Source organism: Ostrea edulis, chromosome 10 (genome assembly GCF_947568905.1).
Source record: "Ostrea edulis chromosome 10, xbOstEdul1.1, whole genome shotgun sequence".
Classification (NCBI taxonomy): domain Eukaryota; kingdom Metazoa; phylum Mollusca; class Bivalvia; order Ostreida; family Ostreidae; genus Ostrea; species Ostrea edulis.
This window is the reverse complement of record NC_079173.1, coordinates 46255139-46276107: the sequence shown is the minus strand read 5'-3', so window position 1 is coordinate 46276107 and position 20969 is coordinate 46255139. Positions and strand designations below refer to the sequence as shown.

General features: G+C 37.4%; 2 protein-coding genes across 2 annotated transcripts in view; both read left to right on the top strand.

The window, feature by feature from the left end:
- Positions 1-20969, top strand: part of LOC125682792 (uncharacterized) — a 196451-nt gene that overhangs the window by 103647 nt on the left and 71835 nt on the right. The window lies entirely within an intron of this gene.
- Positions 366-20889, top strand: LOC130046488 (uncharacterized). The gene is made up of 2 exons (XM_056150965.1): positions 366-1459; positions 20744-20889. Exons 1-2 carry the CDS (start codon positions 418-420, stop codon positions 20887-20889), a joined length of 1188 nt encoding a protein of 395 aa, XP_056006940.1. The 5' UTR covers positions 366-417.

Here is a 20969-nt window from a genome sequence, read left to right as displayed (position 1 = left end):
GATGTTTTGAGTTACCGTGAGAAGTTTAATCGTTTCCTTTTACGAGAGACCTGTGTCAGACATCCAAACAGAAAATACAGAATGCTTTGTGATCAGTGTAACTTTTCCGTGTGTAAGCGCTGTACAAACCATAGAACACACGCGCTGGTGGATCTTAGAACAGTCTATCAAACAAAGCGACAACAACACAGAGAAATCATTGGCAACATCAGAAGTGAGACTCTCTATAACTGTCGTGTTCTCCTGGCAGGACTCCAAACTGATATCCAAACTTGTCCCCCACAAATCTGTCACCATCAATCAGAGATGTCAACAAAAGCCCAGAGACTGAAGGATCTGATTGACACTGTGGTATGGAATGTTAAAACAAGATACCGAGGTTTATTGATTGATAGAATACAACAACAGAAGAGAAAAATGAACAGACAACTTGTTCACCTACAGAACTATGAAGACAGATATGAACAATCAGCAAACAGATCGGTACAATTCCTCTTATTTATAAAGACCAGTCGTGTCCCCCAGATAAAGAACAGTCCTAGTCAGTTATTGAGTGTCATCACAGAAATCCAAATGACAACAGGAAAACGACAAGTAGGAATAGACGAGTGTGTGAAACTGATGTCCACACCTGTATTACACACGTCTGTCTGTGTGACAGGTGTTAGTGATGTGTTACACATATCTCGTGTGAAGTCGGATCGGGTCTGGGTCTCTGATGATGAAGACAATTTCATCTTGACAGATACAACAGGAGACACTATACACCGTGTGACAGATATAATTACATTGTATGTAGGAGGAGGACTACACACAGTGAACAGTTCCGGTGAACTGATTTATATAGACAGTGAACTTGACATCAACAAATTGTCTACAGACAATCACACAATCACCAGACTGTTACAGTGTACATCACCATGGTATCCACGGTGTGTGTACTGCTCCCTGTCCACTGGGGATCTAATGGTCGGGATGTGGAACACTGATACAGGCAAAGTAACCCGGTACAACAGTAGTGGTCAACATATCCTGACCATAGAACACGACAATACAGGTCACACGATGTATAGTCGTCCTCGTTATATCACAGAGAACAACAACGGTGATATTATTGTGTCTGACTGGATTACTATTAACCGTGGTGCTGTAGTGGTGACAGAGCGCGGGGGTAGACATCGATTCTCCTACACAGGACCTCCATCAGGATCATCACTAGATCCACGTGGAATCTGTACAGACGCGTTGTCACACATCCTGGTGTGTGATGTTAAAACCGACACAGTACAGATAATTGACAAGGACAGTCACTTCCTGTCTCTGTTACTGACACAACACGGGATAAACTATCCACGAAGCCTGAACTATGATGATAAAACTCACCTTCTATGGGTCGGATCACTGACCACCAACACAGTGTCTGTATATAGATATCTACAGAGGAGGTACTCTCTGACTGGTAAGTACTAGTAATACTGTAGTTTATTGTACTATATCAGATATATACATAGGAGGTACTTTCTGACTGGTAAGTACTAGTAGTACTGTCGTTTATTGTACTATATCATATATATACAGAGGAGGTACTCTCTGACTGGTAGGTACTAGTAGTGTTGTAGTTTATTGTACTATATCAGTCAGTACACATAACACAGTCATCTTAATTATATAGGTAGTTTTAGTTTCAATCACTGAGTCGGTTATAATTAGAAATAGTGATTAGTTTTAATTGCAGTGTGGGTTATGGTTAGAGGTAATGTTTAGTATTGTAATTACAGTTCGGGTTATAATTAGAGGTAGTGTTTGTTTTTAACTAGAGTGTGAGTTATAATTAGAGGTAGTGTCTAGTTTTATAATTACAGTGTGGGTTATAAATAGAGGCAGTGTATAGTTTAAATTACAGTATCCGTTATAAATAGAGGTAGTGTTTAGTTTTAATTACAGTGTTGGTTATAAATAGAGATAGTATTTAATGTTAATTACAATGTGGGTTATAATTATAGGTAGTGTTTAATTTTAATTTACAGTGTGGGCTATAAATAGGGGTAGCCTTTAGTTTTAATTACAGTGTGGTTATAATAAGAGGTAGTGTTTACTTTTAATTACAGTATTGGTTATAAATAGAGGTACTGTTTAATATTAAGGTATTCAATGTATAATAGAGCATATCCGGTTAAAGTTACGAAAGCATCCGATGTTTTCGACTTCGGTAATTTCCGGAACTGCTAGAGTTATCGTTTATTCGGAACGCGTTAAATTCCTAGAGCAGATTTATCGTCCGTATAAGTGGCGCCGACCCGAGCTAACAAAGATCGGTTTTCTGGAGGAAAGATATCCAAGACTTCTCGTGGCATACAGAGGGTATTGAAGGATCATAATTACGAGTCATACATGTGAGAATGATCCATGTGAGGATTCCAACTGTCCTTCGTTTAACAACATAAAGTTAGGGAAATATGCGGAAAAACACAGCTGGTAGTACGGACGAAGAATTATTGAATTTGATGCGCTTCTAGATAATCTTCGAAGTTGCAAATACTGCAAGTTAGGACCTGTGCCGTTAACTTATTTGAATATTGTTGGTGAGCTACGACTTGGACTAGGCGGATATCTTTTCGCAAAATGCATGAATGTAGAATGCGGGGAAGTAAATCTGGTTCTGTATGGCAAAAACACACAGGGACAATAAAAAGAAAGCTGGGATGTCATGTTTTGTCCTAAGCACAAAACTTGGTACAGGTTAGTGAAGACGACATTTATCTTTACTTTTTAATTCATTGAAATCTAAACCTTGGGTGTCAGTTAAAGCACCTGCGGTGTAGGTCTATATGTACGTGTATGTACACCTTCCCAAATCCAAATGTATATAATTATGTCGCATATATTTGAAAGTATGTATTTGATGTATTATTATGCATAACGTAATATCATGCATGCATGTATATGTGTATATATGTATGTATGTATATATGTGTGTGTATTTTGTGCTGGTATATATATATATATATATATATATATATATATATATATATATATATCCAAATTGTGTTTTTAAAAAAAATCACAGTGTCCGGTATAAAATATTAAAAGAAATAGAATAAACAGTACACAAAGTTAAAAATTTAACGCAAGCGCTTTCATTTTATAATCCTCAGGTGTTACATTTTAAAATGAAAGCGCTTGTTAAATATTAATTAAATTTTTAACTTTGTGTACTGTTTATTCTATTTCTTTTTATATATATATATATATATATATATATATATATATATATATATATATCCTATACATTTAAAATTTCTTTTTGAAAGTATACACATGTTATTAGGTAAATTATAAAGTAAAATTGCAGAAAATGTCCATGGTATAGGTAATAAGTAAAAAAAAATATCCAACGATGACTAAGTACACATGATCCACATTTAATTAATTACACTTAGCGCTTTCACCGTGTAGTTCGGCTCTTTAGAGTATAAAAAAGTACAAAAAGAGACTGAGTACAATGTGTTTATATATAAAAATCTAAATACTTTCCAGAAATAATTCGACCATGCTACCGGTCTTCTTCAGTCGTGTTTATCTGTCATAACGAAGTATGAATAATAAATATTATAATAATAAACAATGCTACAATAGTTAACACGACTGAAGAAGATCGGTAACATGTTTGAAATATTTCTAGAAATTGTTTAGATTTTTTTTTTTTCAATTTTACTCCGAAAAAAAGAAACGCGTGTGTATGTGTGATAAATTTTAAAAGATGCATCAAATCAAAAGGGCCCCTGGCACCGTGGGTGAGGCATATGCGGGAATATCCTATGATATTTTATCCCAACCAGTGATTGCTTCCAAATAAAATATATGTGTATTGTATTTTTTTAATTGTATGATTATATTGGTATTCTTTGGAAGGAAAATTACGTTTGAGGTAAATTTAAGAATACAAAGTAACTTGATTTATATAACTATTTATGTTCCTCTTTCACACAGAGAATTTGCAGGAGCTGAAAGTGAAGAAGAATTGAAGTCCATAGGATAGGTCATTGACGAGTTGGGTGTATATCCCTTGCCCGATGCACCACCAGAAACTAGGTTGATATAGAAAAAAATATATTTTAGACTAGTTTACTTTTTGAGAATATTCACAATTTGTGAGAGATATTTACAGTGTTCACAATTAAGGAAATATATTGAATTAATCTGTTCATTTAATTAAGATTCATTACAGACCGTAAAAATCCCCCGATTTTGTGAAAGATTGTATTTATTATTTTAGAAAACTATTGGCAGTCAATTCCTCTTCAGTATTTTATTTTTCCGATGAAGAAACAATGAGTGGAGATGGCAGTTTGCACAATCCCTGTAGTGTTCCAATAACCAGTGTTGCTTACTTCTCCAGAAAGGTATTAAGGTAGTACTCTACATCGTCATAATGGCTGATTTCCTTTAAAAACATGGATGACAAAATCGATATCAGCAATATTTGACTTTTCCTTTTCCATTTAAATACCTAGCCGAGTAGCTCAGTAGGTTACAATACCGACTGCTGAACTGTAGGTCGCAGGTTCGAGTCCAGCAGGGGTTTTAATTTTTTTTTCAGATTACCTTCTACTAAAACTGTATTTTTTGACAGAATAAAGCAAATTTGAAAATTTTCAAATTCAAAATATTTTTGTACATATCCTACACTTTTCATCTACATCAAATTTCTCTGGTGTAGCATACCTCCTTAATTGTCAATGAGTCTACTATTTATCACACTCTTACAGATGACGGTGACAACATTGATTTAGTTTAAACTCCATGTAGAAAAAATCCCATTTTGTAAAATATACCTGTATATATGCATTTATATAGAATATAGAGATGCTCTATGAACTTCATTTTCATGCAAATATATTTATTTTTGACTTTTTGTCTTTTAGAAAGCTGTCAAAGATTGATAACCAGCCTATGCTAGATACTCCCCTACATACCCCATCAAGTGAAACCTCCCCTGAAAGGTATTGTTTTGAGCTGATGTGCAGCGTAAATGATATATATTAAATTATCACTGTAAACAATACCTGGATTACATGTATAAAAATAATATATTAAAATAAACTTGCATTTGTTGTAAGTGCTCTCATATTAAGCTTCTTGGCAAGTACTTTTTCTTTTTAGATTGAAAAATCCTTGTAATGCTCCACATCTAGTGCAAAGTGTATTGCAAACTCCTTAAGCTCCCCGATTTAAAAAAAAGGAAAACAGAAACAAGGTTGTGAAAAGCAGAAGGGGTTTGAGACTTTTACTAAGTATCCATGTAAAAACAGACAGGGGATGTCGGTAGCTGTTGATACAGCCTGGCACAAAAGGGGATTTGATAACCTTACATGTAAGAATATTTATATTCTAGAGAAAACTATATGAATTTTAAGATTCAACTCTTTAACAATTGCATTAATTTGTTGTGTTGTTTTGTGTTTTTGCAGCAAGTTTATCTTATACCTTGTATTTTATTTTCAGCACACACATTATTCATGAGCAAGGCAAAATACGGGGAAAAGGTGATTAAGTCATTGGTGCGTCATCGAAAGTGTGGAACATGTAGTTGGTGAAGGAGAAATATGCCGGTTCGCGATCACATATGTGTCAAAAACCATGTTGGGAGTGCCAAACTCATGGAGTGCAAAAGCGGAGTTCAATGTATTAGGGAATTAGCAGAGGAGGGAACACCAGTTGAAATTTTGGTTGAAGATGGCGATACAACTATGTTGGTTCATGTCAAATTGGACTTGAATTTATCCTTGAAAAAGCGGTATGATCGAAATCATGTCAATAACATTGGAAAACACTTGTATGCCATAAAATACAATCTGAGTAAGACTGTGATTCAACATATACAAAGGTGTGTTAAATATGCTTTCGCCAAAAACCAAGGGAATAAGACGAGTATGGAAGAAAACCTTAAAGCAACCATCATCAGTTTGTAGATCACTCACTATGCCATCGAAGATTCTGCGGATTCAAACGTAAAACCATAGAAGCTTACCATATAAAGCATCACTCAAAGATGAAAATCTCAGATTACAACTAGAAAAAAGTGTTTGAGCCAGTTATTTGTAATGTCGAAGAGTATGCTGATTTAGGATCTAGACAACAGTGTGAACACGCAAATCGGGAGGTTACACTACGAGCACCGAAGTGACTTCATTACGGGAACTCAGAATCCATTGATTTCTATGTTGCTGCAACAGCTGCTTGCATCAACGAGGGAAGACAGTATATTACACAGGTAATTGGAATTTGTTTTACATTGTTTGATATATTTATTCATTATTTAATAAATCACATTTTAACAGTTGTTTCAATTTTTATTAATTCCTTTGTTCAAATTCTATTCTTTAATTTATGGTGCATTGTTCTGCATTATGTTTAATTTTTGTTGTATGATTTCTGTTTTTACAGTTTTGTTTTTTTAACACAGAAAATTGGATTGAAAACAGGACCTGTAAAACCAGAACTGTAAGTGACATTAGTATCCCCTAAGTTTTAACAGTAACACATATATACTCGTACATGTAGATAGGGCAGTCATCATTGGCATAAATTAATAATATATATATTTCTTGTATCATATTTTTTTGTAATTCAAAAGACCTAAATTATATTTAAAGGTTAATAAACAGGCTGGGATATCTCCTGGAAAATTTACGGAAGTATATGCTGATCAGCAAATGAGCATAAGAAGGGTTCAAGAAAAATCTGCCTTGCCTTCCACCAAAAGACATCATATGATACTGCAGCGGGGGCGTGCTGTGACTCAAAGTGCAAATGAGGCACTGGAAGGATCTTCATACCAGTGCGGTATCACAGATTTTATATTTTATGTCCGTTTAACTTACCCTTATTATTATATTGTTTAATAGAGATTGTCATAACGTTTTAAATTTCTTATTGTAAATTTCACACAGGTATTGGGCATGATGCTGATGCAGATGTGGAACACTTACCTGGGGCTGTGACTCGTGGAAGCTTCAAACCTGTGCCAGCTGGAGAAAACTCTACTTTCATTTCCTTTGACTTAGAGACTACTGATTTAGGTACATTAACAATTGCATAGAGATACTTCCATATCAAGTGATTGATTTCTTTTTTCGATTGAAAAAAAAAGCTTATAATGTACATTATTGTTTCAGTACATGGAAGGAAACACCCACATATCACACAAATTGCAGCCTCAGTGATAGGATCAGATAAGGAGTTATCTACTTATGTTTACCCAGAATTGCCAATGTATTCCAATGCACAGCAGATCACCGGCATCATTCTCCACAACAGTCGCACTATGACAGTGCATGGTCAGCAAGTCCAGGTAGAGAAATTTTGCACTGATGGGGAAAAATTTTGCAAGTGATTAAAAAGGCATTCCTGTGTTTTTCTCATTGCTCATAATGGGCAGAAATTTGATTTTCCTGTTATGGTGTCTGCATTGATTAACTTGAAATGTAAAGCCCTGTTCTGTGAGAGCGTTATTGGACTTATTGGCAGTATACCTATTCTGAAGAAAGCCTTCCCTGCACAGTCGTCTTATAAACAGGAGGATTTAATCAAGGTGTTGCTTTGAACTTCTTATGAGGCTCTTATCTCTCACACAAAGATGGATCCTCATGAGGTTGCTGCCTACAGTTTCCCTCCATCTGCTGTTCATAACCAACTTCAGTTCAACAGAGAAAAGGCAAAATATATAAATTCATTGCACCCTCTTATTGCAAAAGGTATTATAAAGATGCCCACAGCTGAAAATGTGGCAGGTTCTGGACTATGTCTCAACCATTTACTCAAAATATACGAACGTGAAGGTGAGGATGGTTTGCGAAACATATTGTAGTGTGGTTTGAGTATGTGCAGGTACGAGTTAACTAGACACCGTGTGTGATGCGCATGTACGAGGTTGTTGTCGTCTGGTCTGGAGAGTGAATGGTGGTGTGTTGCTGTGTATCCTTGTGGAACATTGCACATTAATAATATTGTAAGTCTTGTATGATTAACACTGAATACATAAATATAAACGATTACCAGCGTTGTCAGTTTATACATACAAATACTTCACTGGCGCTGCGAGCAATCGATTCTGCACGAGAAACTGTGTATTGAATTTTCTTGTGGCGGGAAACTGTCAAGCGTCACATATAGTCACGGTAGATTATATACATAATAAGCAATAATTTGTAGTAAGTTAGGCGAATTCCAGATTTATTACCGTGCTTCAGTCAGTAATATTCCTCGGTTTAACCACTGTTTTTGTTTTTGTGCAATTTCTTGAGAATTTGTGGTGAGGCCAATCACCGGAAAGTACAGTACGTGCACATCATTGGGCTCATGGTATAGGATACCGAATGCGAGACCATTGGCGGTTGAAAATTGATTGAATTGAATAACTTTCGTCATATTCACACGTATTTTTACGTATTTGAATAGGTATCTATCATTTGTTGTGTATTGTGAAATAAATCTTGCATTAGTTTTTGTTGTTTCACACACACACACACACACACACACACACACACACACACACACACACACACACACACACACACACACACACACACACACACCAATATCATGATGTCTAACTCGAGAGGAAGTCCCTTTAGAGTAAACATCAACACTCGTGCCTATGAAAATTTGAGAATCCTACCAGGCGTTGGTCAGGTGTTAGCTGACCGGATATGGGAACTGAGAAAACAAGGTCACATCACAAAAGAGGTCTTTGTTACCATTCCTAGAATGAAAATAACTCCAGAACTACTGGATTGTGTGGAGTTTGAACCATCAGTTCACATTGACCATGGGTATGCTAAACAAACAACTAGTGATGGTATGGACGATTATCTAGCGGAATATATGGTGAACAGTTCAGCCAATATTTATGACAGTTATGAGGACTTGAATAGTATGGGGGCTACCCGTAAGGAAATAGAAAACGTGACAACAGATCTTCCGTCAAGATTTAATTTTCATTATACAGCAACCCCACTAGCTGAACCAAGAAGGACACCACCCCTACTCCCACATCAGAGTTGCAGAAATCCTCAGGTCAAACACGAAAATAAATGTGAACCTGACCAAACATTCCCTATGCAACGAGGGCCAATATCTTTTAATCCACCCAGCTATTCAGGTGTAGACAGGGGACAACGGATATCAGCAATATCTGGAAATAATGGCGGTGGACAGCTTACAGATAATACTAGAAATTTGTCCTCCCATACATATCGGCGTACTTTGCCTTCACCTCAGTTATCGCCAACTTTTGTGAGACGTCGAGCGACAGTCTCGGAAAATCAAGGGCGGCACGAAACAAAACCTGTGTATCTGCCCAAAGCCTTGCGGTATGATGGAACCACTAACTGGGAAGCCTTCTTTGTGAAATTCAACAGATATGCAGATGTATCTCACTGGACGGCTACAGAACGCAAAGACCAGTTATGTTGGTGTCTCGATGGAAAAGCCAGCGAGTTTTACACTAGTATTGTGAGCAGAGACTACGGCATAGACTATTTCGAATTGGTTTGCAAGCTAGAAAACGCTTTAACTTTGTGGACCTACCAGAAACTCTCCAAGTCCAGTTTATGGGAACCCATCAGAACACAGGAGAAAAACTTGAAGACAGGGCTACCAGAAGAACACATATACTCACAAGCTGTATGGAGATTCTATCAGGGCTGCTGTGATAAAGAGGCAGGTCAAAATGCTGTCCAAGCCAAAATCTATTGAGGATGCGATAGACAAGATAAAGTGGTACCAGCATACTACCAAAGCCATTTGTGGTAAACCCATTAGACGTCGAGACTTTTCTGAAGACTCGGAGAAAGAGATTGATTCTGTGAGAACAATTAATGCAGCAGTGAAAAGTGACAAGAATTTTTCTCCACAAGCACATCAATCAGATCAGCTTACGTCTATGGAGGCACAGATAAAGATTTTGGTGGACAACATGCAGATGTTTCAAACGAAATTAAGCAATATGGAGAATAAACAGAGAAGACCAAAAAATACGGAGACCCGTACATGCTACAATTGTGACAGACCAGGGCATCTAGCAAAAGACTGCAGAAAGCCTAAGAAGTTGAGGACACAGAATCAAAGTAGAAGTCAGAATACAAACAGGAGTTCACAGTCTGAGACGACACCTTTAAACGAGAATGGGCCGGGTGAACAGGCGTAAATCCGACCCGTAATACTGCAAATCGCCTCGAGAAAAATTGTGCTTCAGAATAAACAGGCCCAAAATCAATAAGGCATGCATCAAGAAAATGCAGGAAGCATAGAAGACCTAGGAAAAAATCATCAGACAGAAATAGACATACTTCCCATTCTGAGGATAAAAGCACAGACATAGATAAAACAATGACCATTCTACAGTTGGGATCAGCTTCTATGCTGAGATTAAATGTAAAAGTGAACTCTACAGACATTGTTGCAGTAATAGATACAGGAGCAGAAGTCACTATCATCTCGGATAGAGTGTATGAAATGATGCAGATAAAGCCGCCTATTAAAAAGCGCACTGTCATGCATGGTGCAGGGCGTAATATGAAAATGAATACATTCATCATTGGTCCAGTTGACATCAAGATAGGAACCAGAACATACCCATCTGAAATATACGTAGCTCCTATGGATGATGACATGCTTCTGGGATTAGACTTTATGCGGAAAAACAATGTAGTACTAGACTGTAGTAAGAACCAGTTCTCCATTAACTCTGAAGTTTTACAGATGTCATATGGAAAAAGTCGGGAAGCTCCAATAATTGCTAAAGTAACAGTGCCTGGTAAAACTGTGATTCCACCAAATTCAGTCATACATGTCAATGGTAAGCTATCTCAACATTTTGAGGGAAGCTACATTATTGAACCTGAGGAAGATATTCCGGTTATGATGCCACGGTGTGTGTACTCCAAACAAATCTCACCTAGGCTATGTTTAGTTAATGCCAGTGACCGGTACTTTACCATCCGAAAAGGCACCATAGTAGGAGAAGCTTTGTCAGCAGACCCAATGACTATTGCACCAGAACCAAAATCCCAAAGTGAAGGACCATTATCAGAACTTCCAGAACACTTGAGTTCCCTTTTCCAGAAATCTGTTGCAAATTTAGACCAAAGTCAGAGCAAATTAATGATGGATATCCTCAAAGAATATCAAGATGTTTTCGCTGAGAATGAATTTGATCTTAGTACTTTTACAGAAATAGAACATTTAATCAACACTGGCTCTGCATCTCCAATTAAGCAGAGGATGAGACGCACACCATTAGACTTTGTTCAGGAGGAAGAAAATCACTTGCACACAATGCTGGAAGCAGGAGTAATCGAACCATCAACCTCAGAGTGGACGTCGCCGCCCGTACTTGTTCGGAAAAGAGACGGCAAAGTGAGATGGTGCATAGATTATAGGAAACTAAACTCAGTGACAAAGAGAGATGTTTACCCTTTACCTCTAATCGAAGAGTGCATTGACACATTGTCCGGAAATGAGTGGTTTTCCAAACTTGATGCCAACTCAGCGTACTATCAGATAAAAGTAAAAGAGTCTGATAAGGACAAAACAGCCTTCATAACGAAGTACGGGCTATTCCAGTTTACCCGGATGTGTGTTGGTCTTTGCAATGCTCCATCGACTTATGCTAGAGTCATGAACTTAGTATTGCGTGGACTGACGTGGAACATTGTGTTAGCCTTCCTGGACGACATCCTTGTGATGGGAAAATCATTGGAGGATCATCTGCACAACCTGCAAATAGTCTTTGATAGATTTCAGCGATACGGATTAAAGCTGAAAGCGAGGAAATGCCTTCTATTCCAGAAAGAAGTAGAATTCCTAGGCAGGAAAGTAAACAAAACAGGATTGGCTATAGGTGACGAGTATGTAGAAGCTGTGAAAAATTGGAAGACCCCAACAACAACTAAAGAAATTGAGAAATTTTGGGGTTTTGCAAACTATCACAGAACATTCATTAAGGACTATGCAAAGATGGCAACACCCCTTAACCGGTTTACAGATAAGAAGCCGTATGTGTGGGGACAAGAGCAGCAAGACGCTTTTGACAGTTTGAAGTTGGCACTTACAACTACTCCAGTTCTAGCATTGCCAAACTCTAAGGATTTATTTATCCTAGACACCGATGCATCAGACTTTGCTATAGGTGCAGAACTCATACAGGTGCAGGAGGGTAAAGAGCGAGTTATTGCTTATGGTAGTTTTAGTCTCGCCCCAGAGCAACAGCGCTATTGTACAACAAGAAAGGAGTTACTCGCAATTGTACGTTTCACCAAACAATTCAATCATTATCTGTTGGGCAGATATTTTGTGGTTAGGACTGACCATAGCAGTCTAGCTTGGCTTCTTAACTTCAGGAATCCACAAGGTCAGTTAGCAAGATGGCTTGAAGTGACTGTGATACATAGACCAGGAAAGAAACATGGGAACGCAGATGCACTTTCCTGAGCACCTGGTGCGAAACCTTGTCCAGAAATGAAGGTGACAATAGACCCAACCCAACTTCCCTGTGGAGGATGCAAGTATTGTACTAGATCACATAGCAACTGGGGAAAATTCACTGAAGATGTGGATGATGTCGTTCCTCTGGGTAAGACAGTAGAAACAACTGAAGTGCATGCAGCTTTATCCTGGTTGTTTAACCAGAAGGAATCCAATGACAAGGAATTGGTTTTTCAAGAGTCAAGCTCAGACTTGAATTATATATCGTTGGAAATTTCCTTTGCAAACCCAGATATACCCATTCTCATTAGTATGGAAGACCAACAGTGTAATTAAGTATGCACTGCTTCCCGTACTATTGGGTTTGCAGGCATTGAATATTCACCTGAAGAACTGAAAGAGTTTCAGAATAAGGATTCTGATCTTGGATTGATACTGCCTTATCTGGTGTCAAATGAAATCCCATCGGAAGATGAAATCTTTATAAGCAGTAAAGCAGCAAAGAAATACTGGGTTAATAAAGAGATGTTTTTCATCGATGCTGAGGGAATACTGCACAATAACCCCAAGAATGGTGGAAAACCAAGACTGGTGGTGCCAAAGACCTTGGTAGATGAGATACTTGGGCTATGCCATGACTTACCGGTTATGGGGCATCAAGGTATATCAAGAACATATCTACGAGTGAAAGAGAAGTTTTATTGGTATAGCATGAATCGGTCAATAAGAGATTTTGTTCGGACATGTGACATTTGCAGTAAACACAAAAAGGCCAACAGAAAAGCAAGATGTCCTATGACAAAATACCAGGCTGGAGTACCAATGGGGAGAGTTCACCTTGATTTCTTGGGTACTTTACCCGAATCTACTTCAGGAAACTCAAACATTTTAGTCATGGTGGACCAATTTACCAAATGGGTGGAATGTGTCCCATTACCATCACAAACAGCTGAAGTCACAGCTAGAGCTGCTATAAATGAATTTTTGCTAGATTTGGTTTTCCCTTCAACATATTCACTGATCAGGGGAGAAACTTTGAAAGCAGACTCTTTAAGACTATTTGTGACATACTTCAGATTCATAAAAGTCGCACAACGCCTTATCGCCCTTCAGCAAATGGGCAGGTCGAGAGATTTAATAGAACACTTATGGATGCTGTACGCTGTTTTGTGGACAAGTCACAAAATAATTGGGATGAACATTTACCTCAGCTTGCGGGAGCTATTAGATCATCCGTAAACAGACACACTGGTTTCACACCAAACAAACTTATGTTGGACCGAGAAGTGAGCGTACCTGCTGATCTAGTTTTTCGACCACCTGAAACAAATGCACCCATTGACCATGAGGATTATATGTCGAGATTACAAGACTCTATACAAATAGCTCATGAAGTGTCCAGAGATGTATTGAAGACACATCAAATCCATATGAAAAGAGACTATGATGTAAAGATTCATACCAGAGAATATGCAGTTGGTGATCTCATCTATATGTTGGATAGCGCCAAAACTAAAGGTCGTTCTAAGAAACTGGATCCACCCTGGAAAGGACCAGGTATTGTTATTCAAAAAGTATCAGCATATCTCTACAAAGTCAAACTTCGAAATTCAGTCTGTATTACTAACCATGGCAGATTCCCAGAGTTTTTTGGGATCGCCCTTAGAATGAGCTAGATTATTCTCTTGACTATCACAGTCTGAGAGCCTCCTGCCTTCTTGCACTGGCCCAGTACATTTTAGGTCCAGCAGCAACAGTTCAGGACTTGGTGGACTATGTAAACAAGAAGATACCCTTGCCTCGGGAGTACCCGATCATGCAGAGGACGCTGCATCAGGTGGGTCAGTTGACCCGTATGATGAAGTGGCCTATGAAGGACACCTTCAGTATGTTGCCAATAAATTTTACATTGGAGGATTCTGATGGCCATAGTGTGCACTATGTCACCTGAGAAGAGGGCGGAGTTCAGAGCATGGGGAAAAGAAGACCTGGCAAAGTTAGAAAATTGTGTAAAGTCAAGGAGGGTAAGTTTGCAGAGAGTAGACCAGGAGTTCATTGAGCAGGGGGAGGATAAGGCAGAAGAAAAAGAAGAATGGACAGTGGTGGATCAGTGTGGAGGTGAAACTGAATTGTACGAAGTAGCCATTCTCAAAGAGGGGTACGCAGTGTCCGTCGAAGAGCAGAACAAGGTCAGGACTGGGGGTACCATAACACTCCTAAAGGGCCCTATGACAATAATTGTGAACACTGGCCACCCCAAGGACAAAGATCACATTCTGGAGGGTCTCCAGAAGAATTATGTATCCGGCGATGATGTAGAGTGTTGCATCTGTACCAATTGTAATGTGGACATTGTAGGAAACCTTAATCTTTTCCCAGAAACAGTCTACATTACCTCCTTTGACATGTGCCCGGGTGATCTACATCTCAGACATGACTTTGAATCGGGTCAACATTTTCCAATCGACAAATATGTTGATGTTAATTCCACGTCAGGATCATCATGTACTGATGTAGCCGTATTGGTCAAGGACACTGAGCTGGGGACCGTGGCGATAGTGGGTGACCTTTTCCAATGCCAAGAGGACCTGGTGGACCCAGTCTTATGGAGGAAAAACAGTCTTAATCCAGACCGTCAGGAAAAAAGCTGGACCAAAATCCTTCAGATGGCAGATTACATTGTTCCTGGCAGAGGCAAGATGTTTAAAGTGCCCATTTAATTTAACTGTTTACTTTGCAAGGAATGCAGGGTAGTGTTTACTTCATGAACAGTATGATAAATGATATATTTTTTCCCCTCTTTCTTCATTGCACATGTACTGTTTAATATGAATCATACTAGTGATTTGTACATGTTTATTCATTTTACATGAATGTATACTAGTAGGTTAACATGCATCATACTGTTGTTTTATTTTACTTGGGATCATGCATGAGTGAGAGATACACAGAGAGATTTGAAAGTATTTTCTGCTGTAATTTTTTTTCTCATTAGCTGAAAAGGGATATTACTTATGTAGAGTTCATCATGATGTGACATATATTCATAATGTACTCATTTTTCAGGTTGTTACCATGTTACATGTGATGTTGCTTGCTAAAATGCTTTATTACTATGTCCACTTCATACAAAATAGTATTATTATTTGCATAGTATTTTTCAATCTTTTTGTATTCAAATCTAGTCACATGTAAGAATAGTAATTTTTGATAACAAGACTTGCATATATTGTATTAAGGTACAGGAGTACCTCCCTCTTTCTCAAAAGGGAGGGGAGTGTAGTGTGGTATGAGTGTGTGCAGGTACGAGTTAACTAGACACCGTGTGTGATGCGCATGTACGAGGTTGTTGTCGTCTGGTCTGGAGAGTGAATGGTGGTGTGTTGCTGTGTATCCTTGTGGAACGATTGCAAATTAATAATATTGTAAGTCTTGTATGATTAACACTGAATACATAAATATAAACGATTACCAGCGTTGTCAGTTTATACATACAAATACTTCAATATTTATGTGTAAAAACAGTGAAGGACAATCACGTGTTACCAGTAGGAAGAAGACCCTTGATGAAGTTATCCCTAAATTAGGACAATTTTTCTCCAGTGGTAATGTTCAAAACCTTTACGACTTTATTTCCTTCATTCATGGATTGATTGATTAATCGATTGTATCTTGTTTAACGTCTCTCATATGGAGACGTCCATTCTTGGAGGAAAATGTAAACTTATATTTAATCATGGAATCTATAGGACATTGTATTGTATAACTAGTTTACTTTTTCGCTCATGTCCCCAGGAATTCATTCTGTTTTATAGAGTAAACTCAGGTGACCTATTGTAATTGGTTGTCGTCCGCCGTCATGAGTCATTCGTTAACAATTGAAATGTTTTAAGTTCTTGATAACTACCAGTCCAATTCTTCTTAAATTTGGTATGAAGCATCTTTGGGACAAGGGGGACATAAATTGTAAATTTCAGGACTCCAGCACCCCTGGGGCATTGGGGCAGGGCAAACATTACCCGAAAATGACCAATTTTCATTTTTTTTCTCAAGAACCGCAACTGTTTAAGAAAATCTAAATGTATGGACATGTAAAGCAGGACGGATTCTACCAAAGTTGTAAATTTCATTATTCCCAGGGTAGGCCAGCGGTTCTGACCGCAGGGTGGGGCCAAACTTACTATATAGTGTTAAAGTGTAAAACACTTAAATAACATCTTCTTTAGTGATATTGATACTAAATCGAAACTAATTGGATATCAAGAAAGAACAAGTAGTCCTTTACTATTATTGTAAATTTGATGATCCAGGGGTAGGGGTTTTTGGTATCAGGGTGGGTCCAATATTGTCAGGTATTAAATGTGCGAACAATAGACATTTTTAACTTCCTCTTGATAACTATAATTCCATTATTCCCTTAAAATTTGGCATGAAGCATTTTTGGAACAAGGGAGACATACATTGTAAATTTCATGATTTCTGCACTCCTGGGGCCTTGGGAGCAAGACAAAAACTGCCCAAAATTGACCCATTTTCAAAATTCTTTTTCTAGAACGGCACATGTTTAAGAAAAAGTAAATGCATTAAGATGTAAAGCAGGAAGGCTTCTACCAAAATTGTCAATTTCATGATCCCCGTGGTAGGGGTTTTGACCGCAGTGTGGGTCCAATCTTAGTATTATAGTGTTTATATTTGTAAGTTTGCTGATACTGTATAAAACTGTATAAAATCTTCATACTAAGGAATAACAGAAAAAAGATGAACAAAAATGGTGAATTTCACAACCCAGGGCTTTTATTCTAGGATGGGTCCAAATTAGTCAGAATTATATTTTAATGTTTTAATCTTAATACGCCTATTATACTATGTGAAGCATTTCATCAGTGTATGCACTTATGAGGGCATTGCAGCTTTAAGAACACATCTTGTTTTATACTTTTGCTGAATGTTAAAATTTAGCTTATATATGCAGAATAGGATTTTTTTCTAGATTTCATATAGCCTTTGGGAGTATATAGGGATAATGTTTCACTAGTACTCGAGCGACCGATAAGGCCTGTGGGCCTCTTGTTTGTATCGTACCATCATTGTAATGTAATGAAAAGTAAATCTAATACATGTATATATACACAATCGGTAAAACATATGACGAATTAAAAAGCGATAATCTGATCACCAATGATCTGAAAACATCAAAAGAAAAAAAGAAAGAAAAGAACACATTTCACTAAAATAACATTTAATATATGGTAGATTATTTTGAAAAATCATAAACATGTGCACAGAGGATTTCATATTGAGGCTTAAATGTGAATATGAGACTCCTTGTATTGGTTATGTATGGGTTTTAATATTCAGGTGACAGTTAAGGCCTGTGGATCTCTTGTTAGTTCACATGAACTTAAGTGAGGTTTTTTGATCACCCGTTCTCTTTAATATATCCGTCTGTCTCTAAACTTTACACATTTTCAACCTCGTCTCCAGAACCACTGGGTTTCAATCAAACTTAGTACAGAACAGCCTTGGGTAAATGGGATCCAAAAATGTTGAAAACTCTAGTGAACTTTTCTGATAGTCCGTCGTCTGTCTAAACTTTTTACATTTTCGACTGTTTTCCAGAGCCACTGGGCCAATTTCAACCAAACTTGGCCAAAAGCATTCTTGTGTGAAGGGCTTTCAGGTTTGTTCAAATGAAGGGCCAAGTCTTTTTCAAAGGGGAGATAATCAAAAAATGAAAAACATAAGGTGGAGACATTTAAAAATCTTCTCAAGATCCACTGGGCCAGAAAAGCTGATATTTACATGAATGCTTCCTGACATAGTGTAGATTTAAGTTTGTTAAAATCATGACCCCCGGGAGGTTGGATGGGGCCACAATATGGGATCAAAATTTTACATACAAATATATAGGATAAATATTTAAAAATTTTCTCAAAAACTACTGGGAGAGAAAAGTGGAAATTTATATGAAAGCTTCCTGACCTTGTGAAGATTCCAGTTTGTAAAAAGCATGGTCCCCGGAGCAGGATGGGGACACAAGGGGGGGGGGGTCAAAGTTTTACATAGAAATATATAGTAAAAATCTGTAAAAATCTTCTCAAAAACTACTAGACCAAGAAAGTGGAAATTTATATGAAAGCTTCCTATTTAGTAACATGGTGCAGATTGAAATTTCTTAAAATTAGGGTAAAATGTGGTGACAAGAGGGGATCAACATTTTACATACAGATATATATATATATATATATATATATATATATATATATATATATAGGGAAAATCATTAAAAATATTCAAAAATCACTGGGCCAGAAAAGTTTACATTCACATGAAAGCTTCCTGACATAGTCCAGATTCAATTTTGAAAAAAAAAAAGCATGGTCATGGGAGTAGGTTGGGGCCACAATAGTAGGACTGCAACAGGTACCCGACATAACTAAAAACCGCGGGTTGTGTTGCTTGGTTTGGGCGCAGTTCCATTTTTCCGTATTTCGGTTCGGGTTTGGTTTTAAAATAGAATCAATATTAGAAATCCATTGAAACGAAATGTCGTCAAAATCCTCAAAGGTGGCTGTATTTTGATCAATTTTCAGATGATGGTATTTTGAACAGAACTATAAACAATAACAGTATGTAAGATACGTCAAACGCATTGAAAATACGCCACGGGTTCGACATCGTCAATGACAAAACATTGAAAACACGGAATGGAAACGAGAAGAAGTAACAATGCTGTGTTTAGTACCATGGTTTTCGAGTCTAAACCTCCGTCCACGTCCCCGAGTAATTATTGTGACAAAGTACAATAAATGTTTTTGATTTAAACTGTATATTATATTTTTAAAACAAGTTACGTAAACCCAAACCGATATACCCGGATCCGAAGTTAAAAATTTAGAACCGGCCCGACCTGAAATTTTTTGGAACTATGACAGCCCTACACAATAGAGATCAAAGTTTTACATGTGAATATATAGGGAAAAAATCTTTAAATACGAGCCAATGTGAGTCTGGTAAGCGATGTTGCACATGGGCCTCTTGTTCTTCAACAGATCTGACAAAATCTGGCTTTTTTATTATTATTTTTTTTTAGGTTTGGAGGTTGATGTCGACTGTACAAAATAGTCTTTAGTTAAACGAATTCGGATTGTTGTGAAATTGGGAAGCAATGTTTTAAAGAAGAGTACATACTTACATTACAGGGATAGTGAATTACGACTTCATTTCAACATGGAGACGTTTTGTTTGTTATCAGCTTTTGTGGTTTACTTTAAGTGTTAGTTTGCTTTTCTATTTAGTTTTCGTTTCTATGTAGAAATTCTATCATCCTGGGGAAAGGAAAGGTCTACCCGAGAATTTGACAATTCACTGTTGTTCGTGTCGTTGGTCATTTTTAGTGCTTTTTATATCCTTCTTCATTTGACCTCGTATCTTCTATCAGATCCGGCACTTGGATGTTGAGTGTAGTTGGTTTTCGTGCATTAGGTGAAGATGAAGGTAAAACTTGATATAACTAATTACGCATGCAATCAACACTTCTAACGTTAGATTTGATATAATGCTCTCGGTTCAACAAGTATCATCTCAGAAGTTTCCAGTTGGATACATTGTCATCCCAATTTTTGTCACTGAGAAATTTTGATTGCAAAGGGCAAAGGTCAAGTTTAATACATTGTTTAGATTCATGTATAACTAGTGATATGTATGTAGCACTGTATATTTGTAATGCAGTAAGTGGTACACTGGCCCCAGGAGAATGTCATATGCTACAAAATAAATCTTCTCACTTTACAATTATTATACTACAGTAGTGTGGATGTGAATTGAATTAAACTCCTACATGGCCAATATGAATTGATGCACAGCAATGATTTTTTGTTATAAATCAAGAAGAAAAAGCTACTGTTTGATCAAGTGAGCAATGTGACCCATTGGCATATTGCCTTGAATAGCAGGTCATACAATGCGTGATAAATGTAATTAAATGATTGAATGAATTTAAATAATTGATCAATCATTAATTACATTGATCAATATAGAATTGATGTTGTCTGTGGTAGGTTGGACCCATTTCTACAAGATTAAAAGCTTAACCTCTGCCTCAGTTATAGACAAACTGTGACAAGATTGCTAGTGATAAGTTTCCTTTTGGAGTAGTGATACTCAGATGCCCGAGTGGGCAAGCTAGTCTCTTGGCTTTTGATGTAGGATTTGTGATTGATTGATTACCTTCTGTACTTTTTGATACCTTTAGATTATCCAGACAGTGTGGACGAGGACGCCAAAAAAGAATCTGACTCTGATGACGAGGACGCCAGAGAAGAATCTGACTCTGATGACGAGGACGTCAGGGTAGAAGCTGCTCCTAAAACATTTTGCCAGCGGTGTATCTTGGTGTAGATGTAAGAATTAATTTTCCCAGTGGTGTCACATAATCTTAAAGTGCAAAATGGCTTTGAAATTGTATTAAAATTTCAATA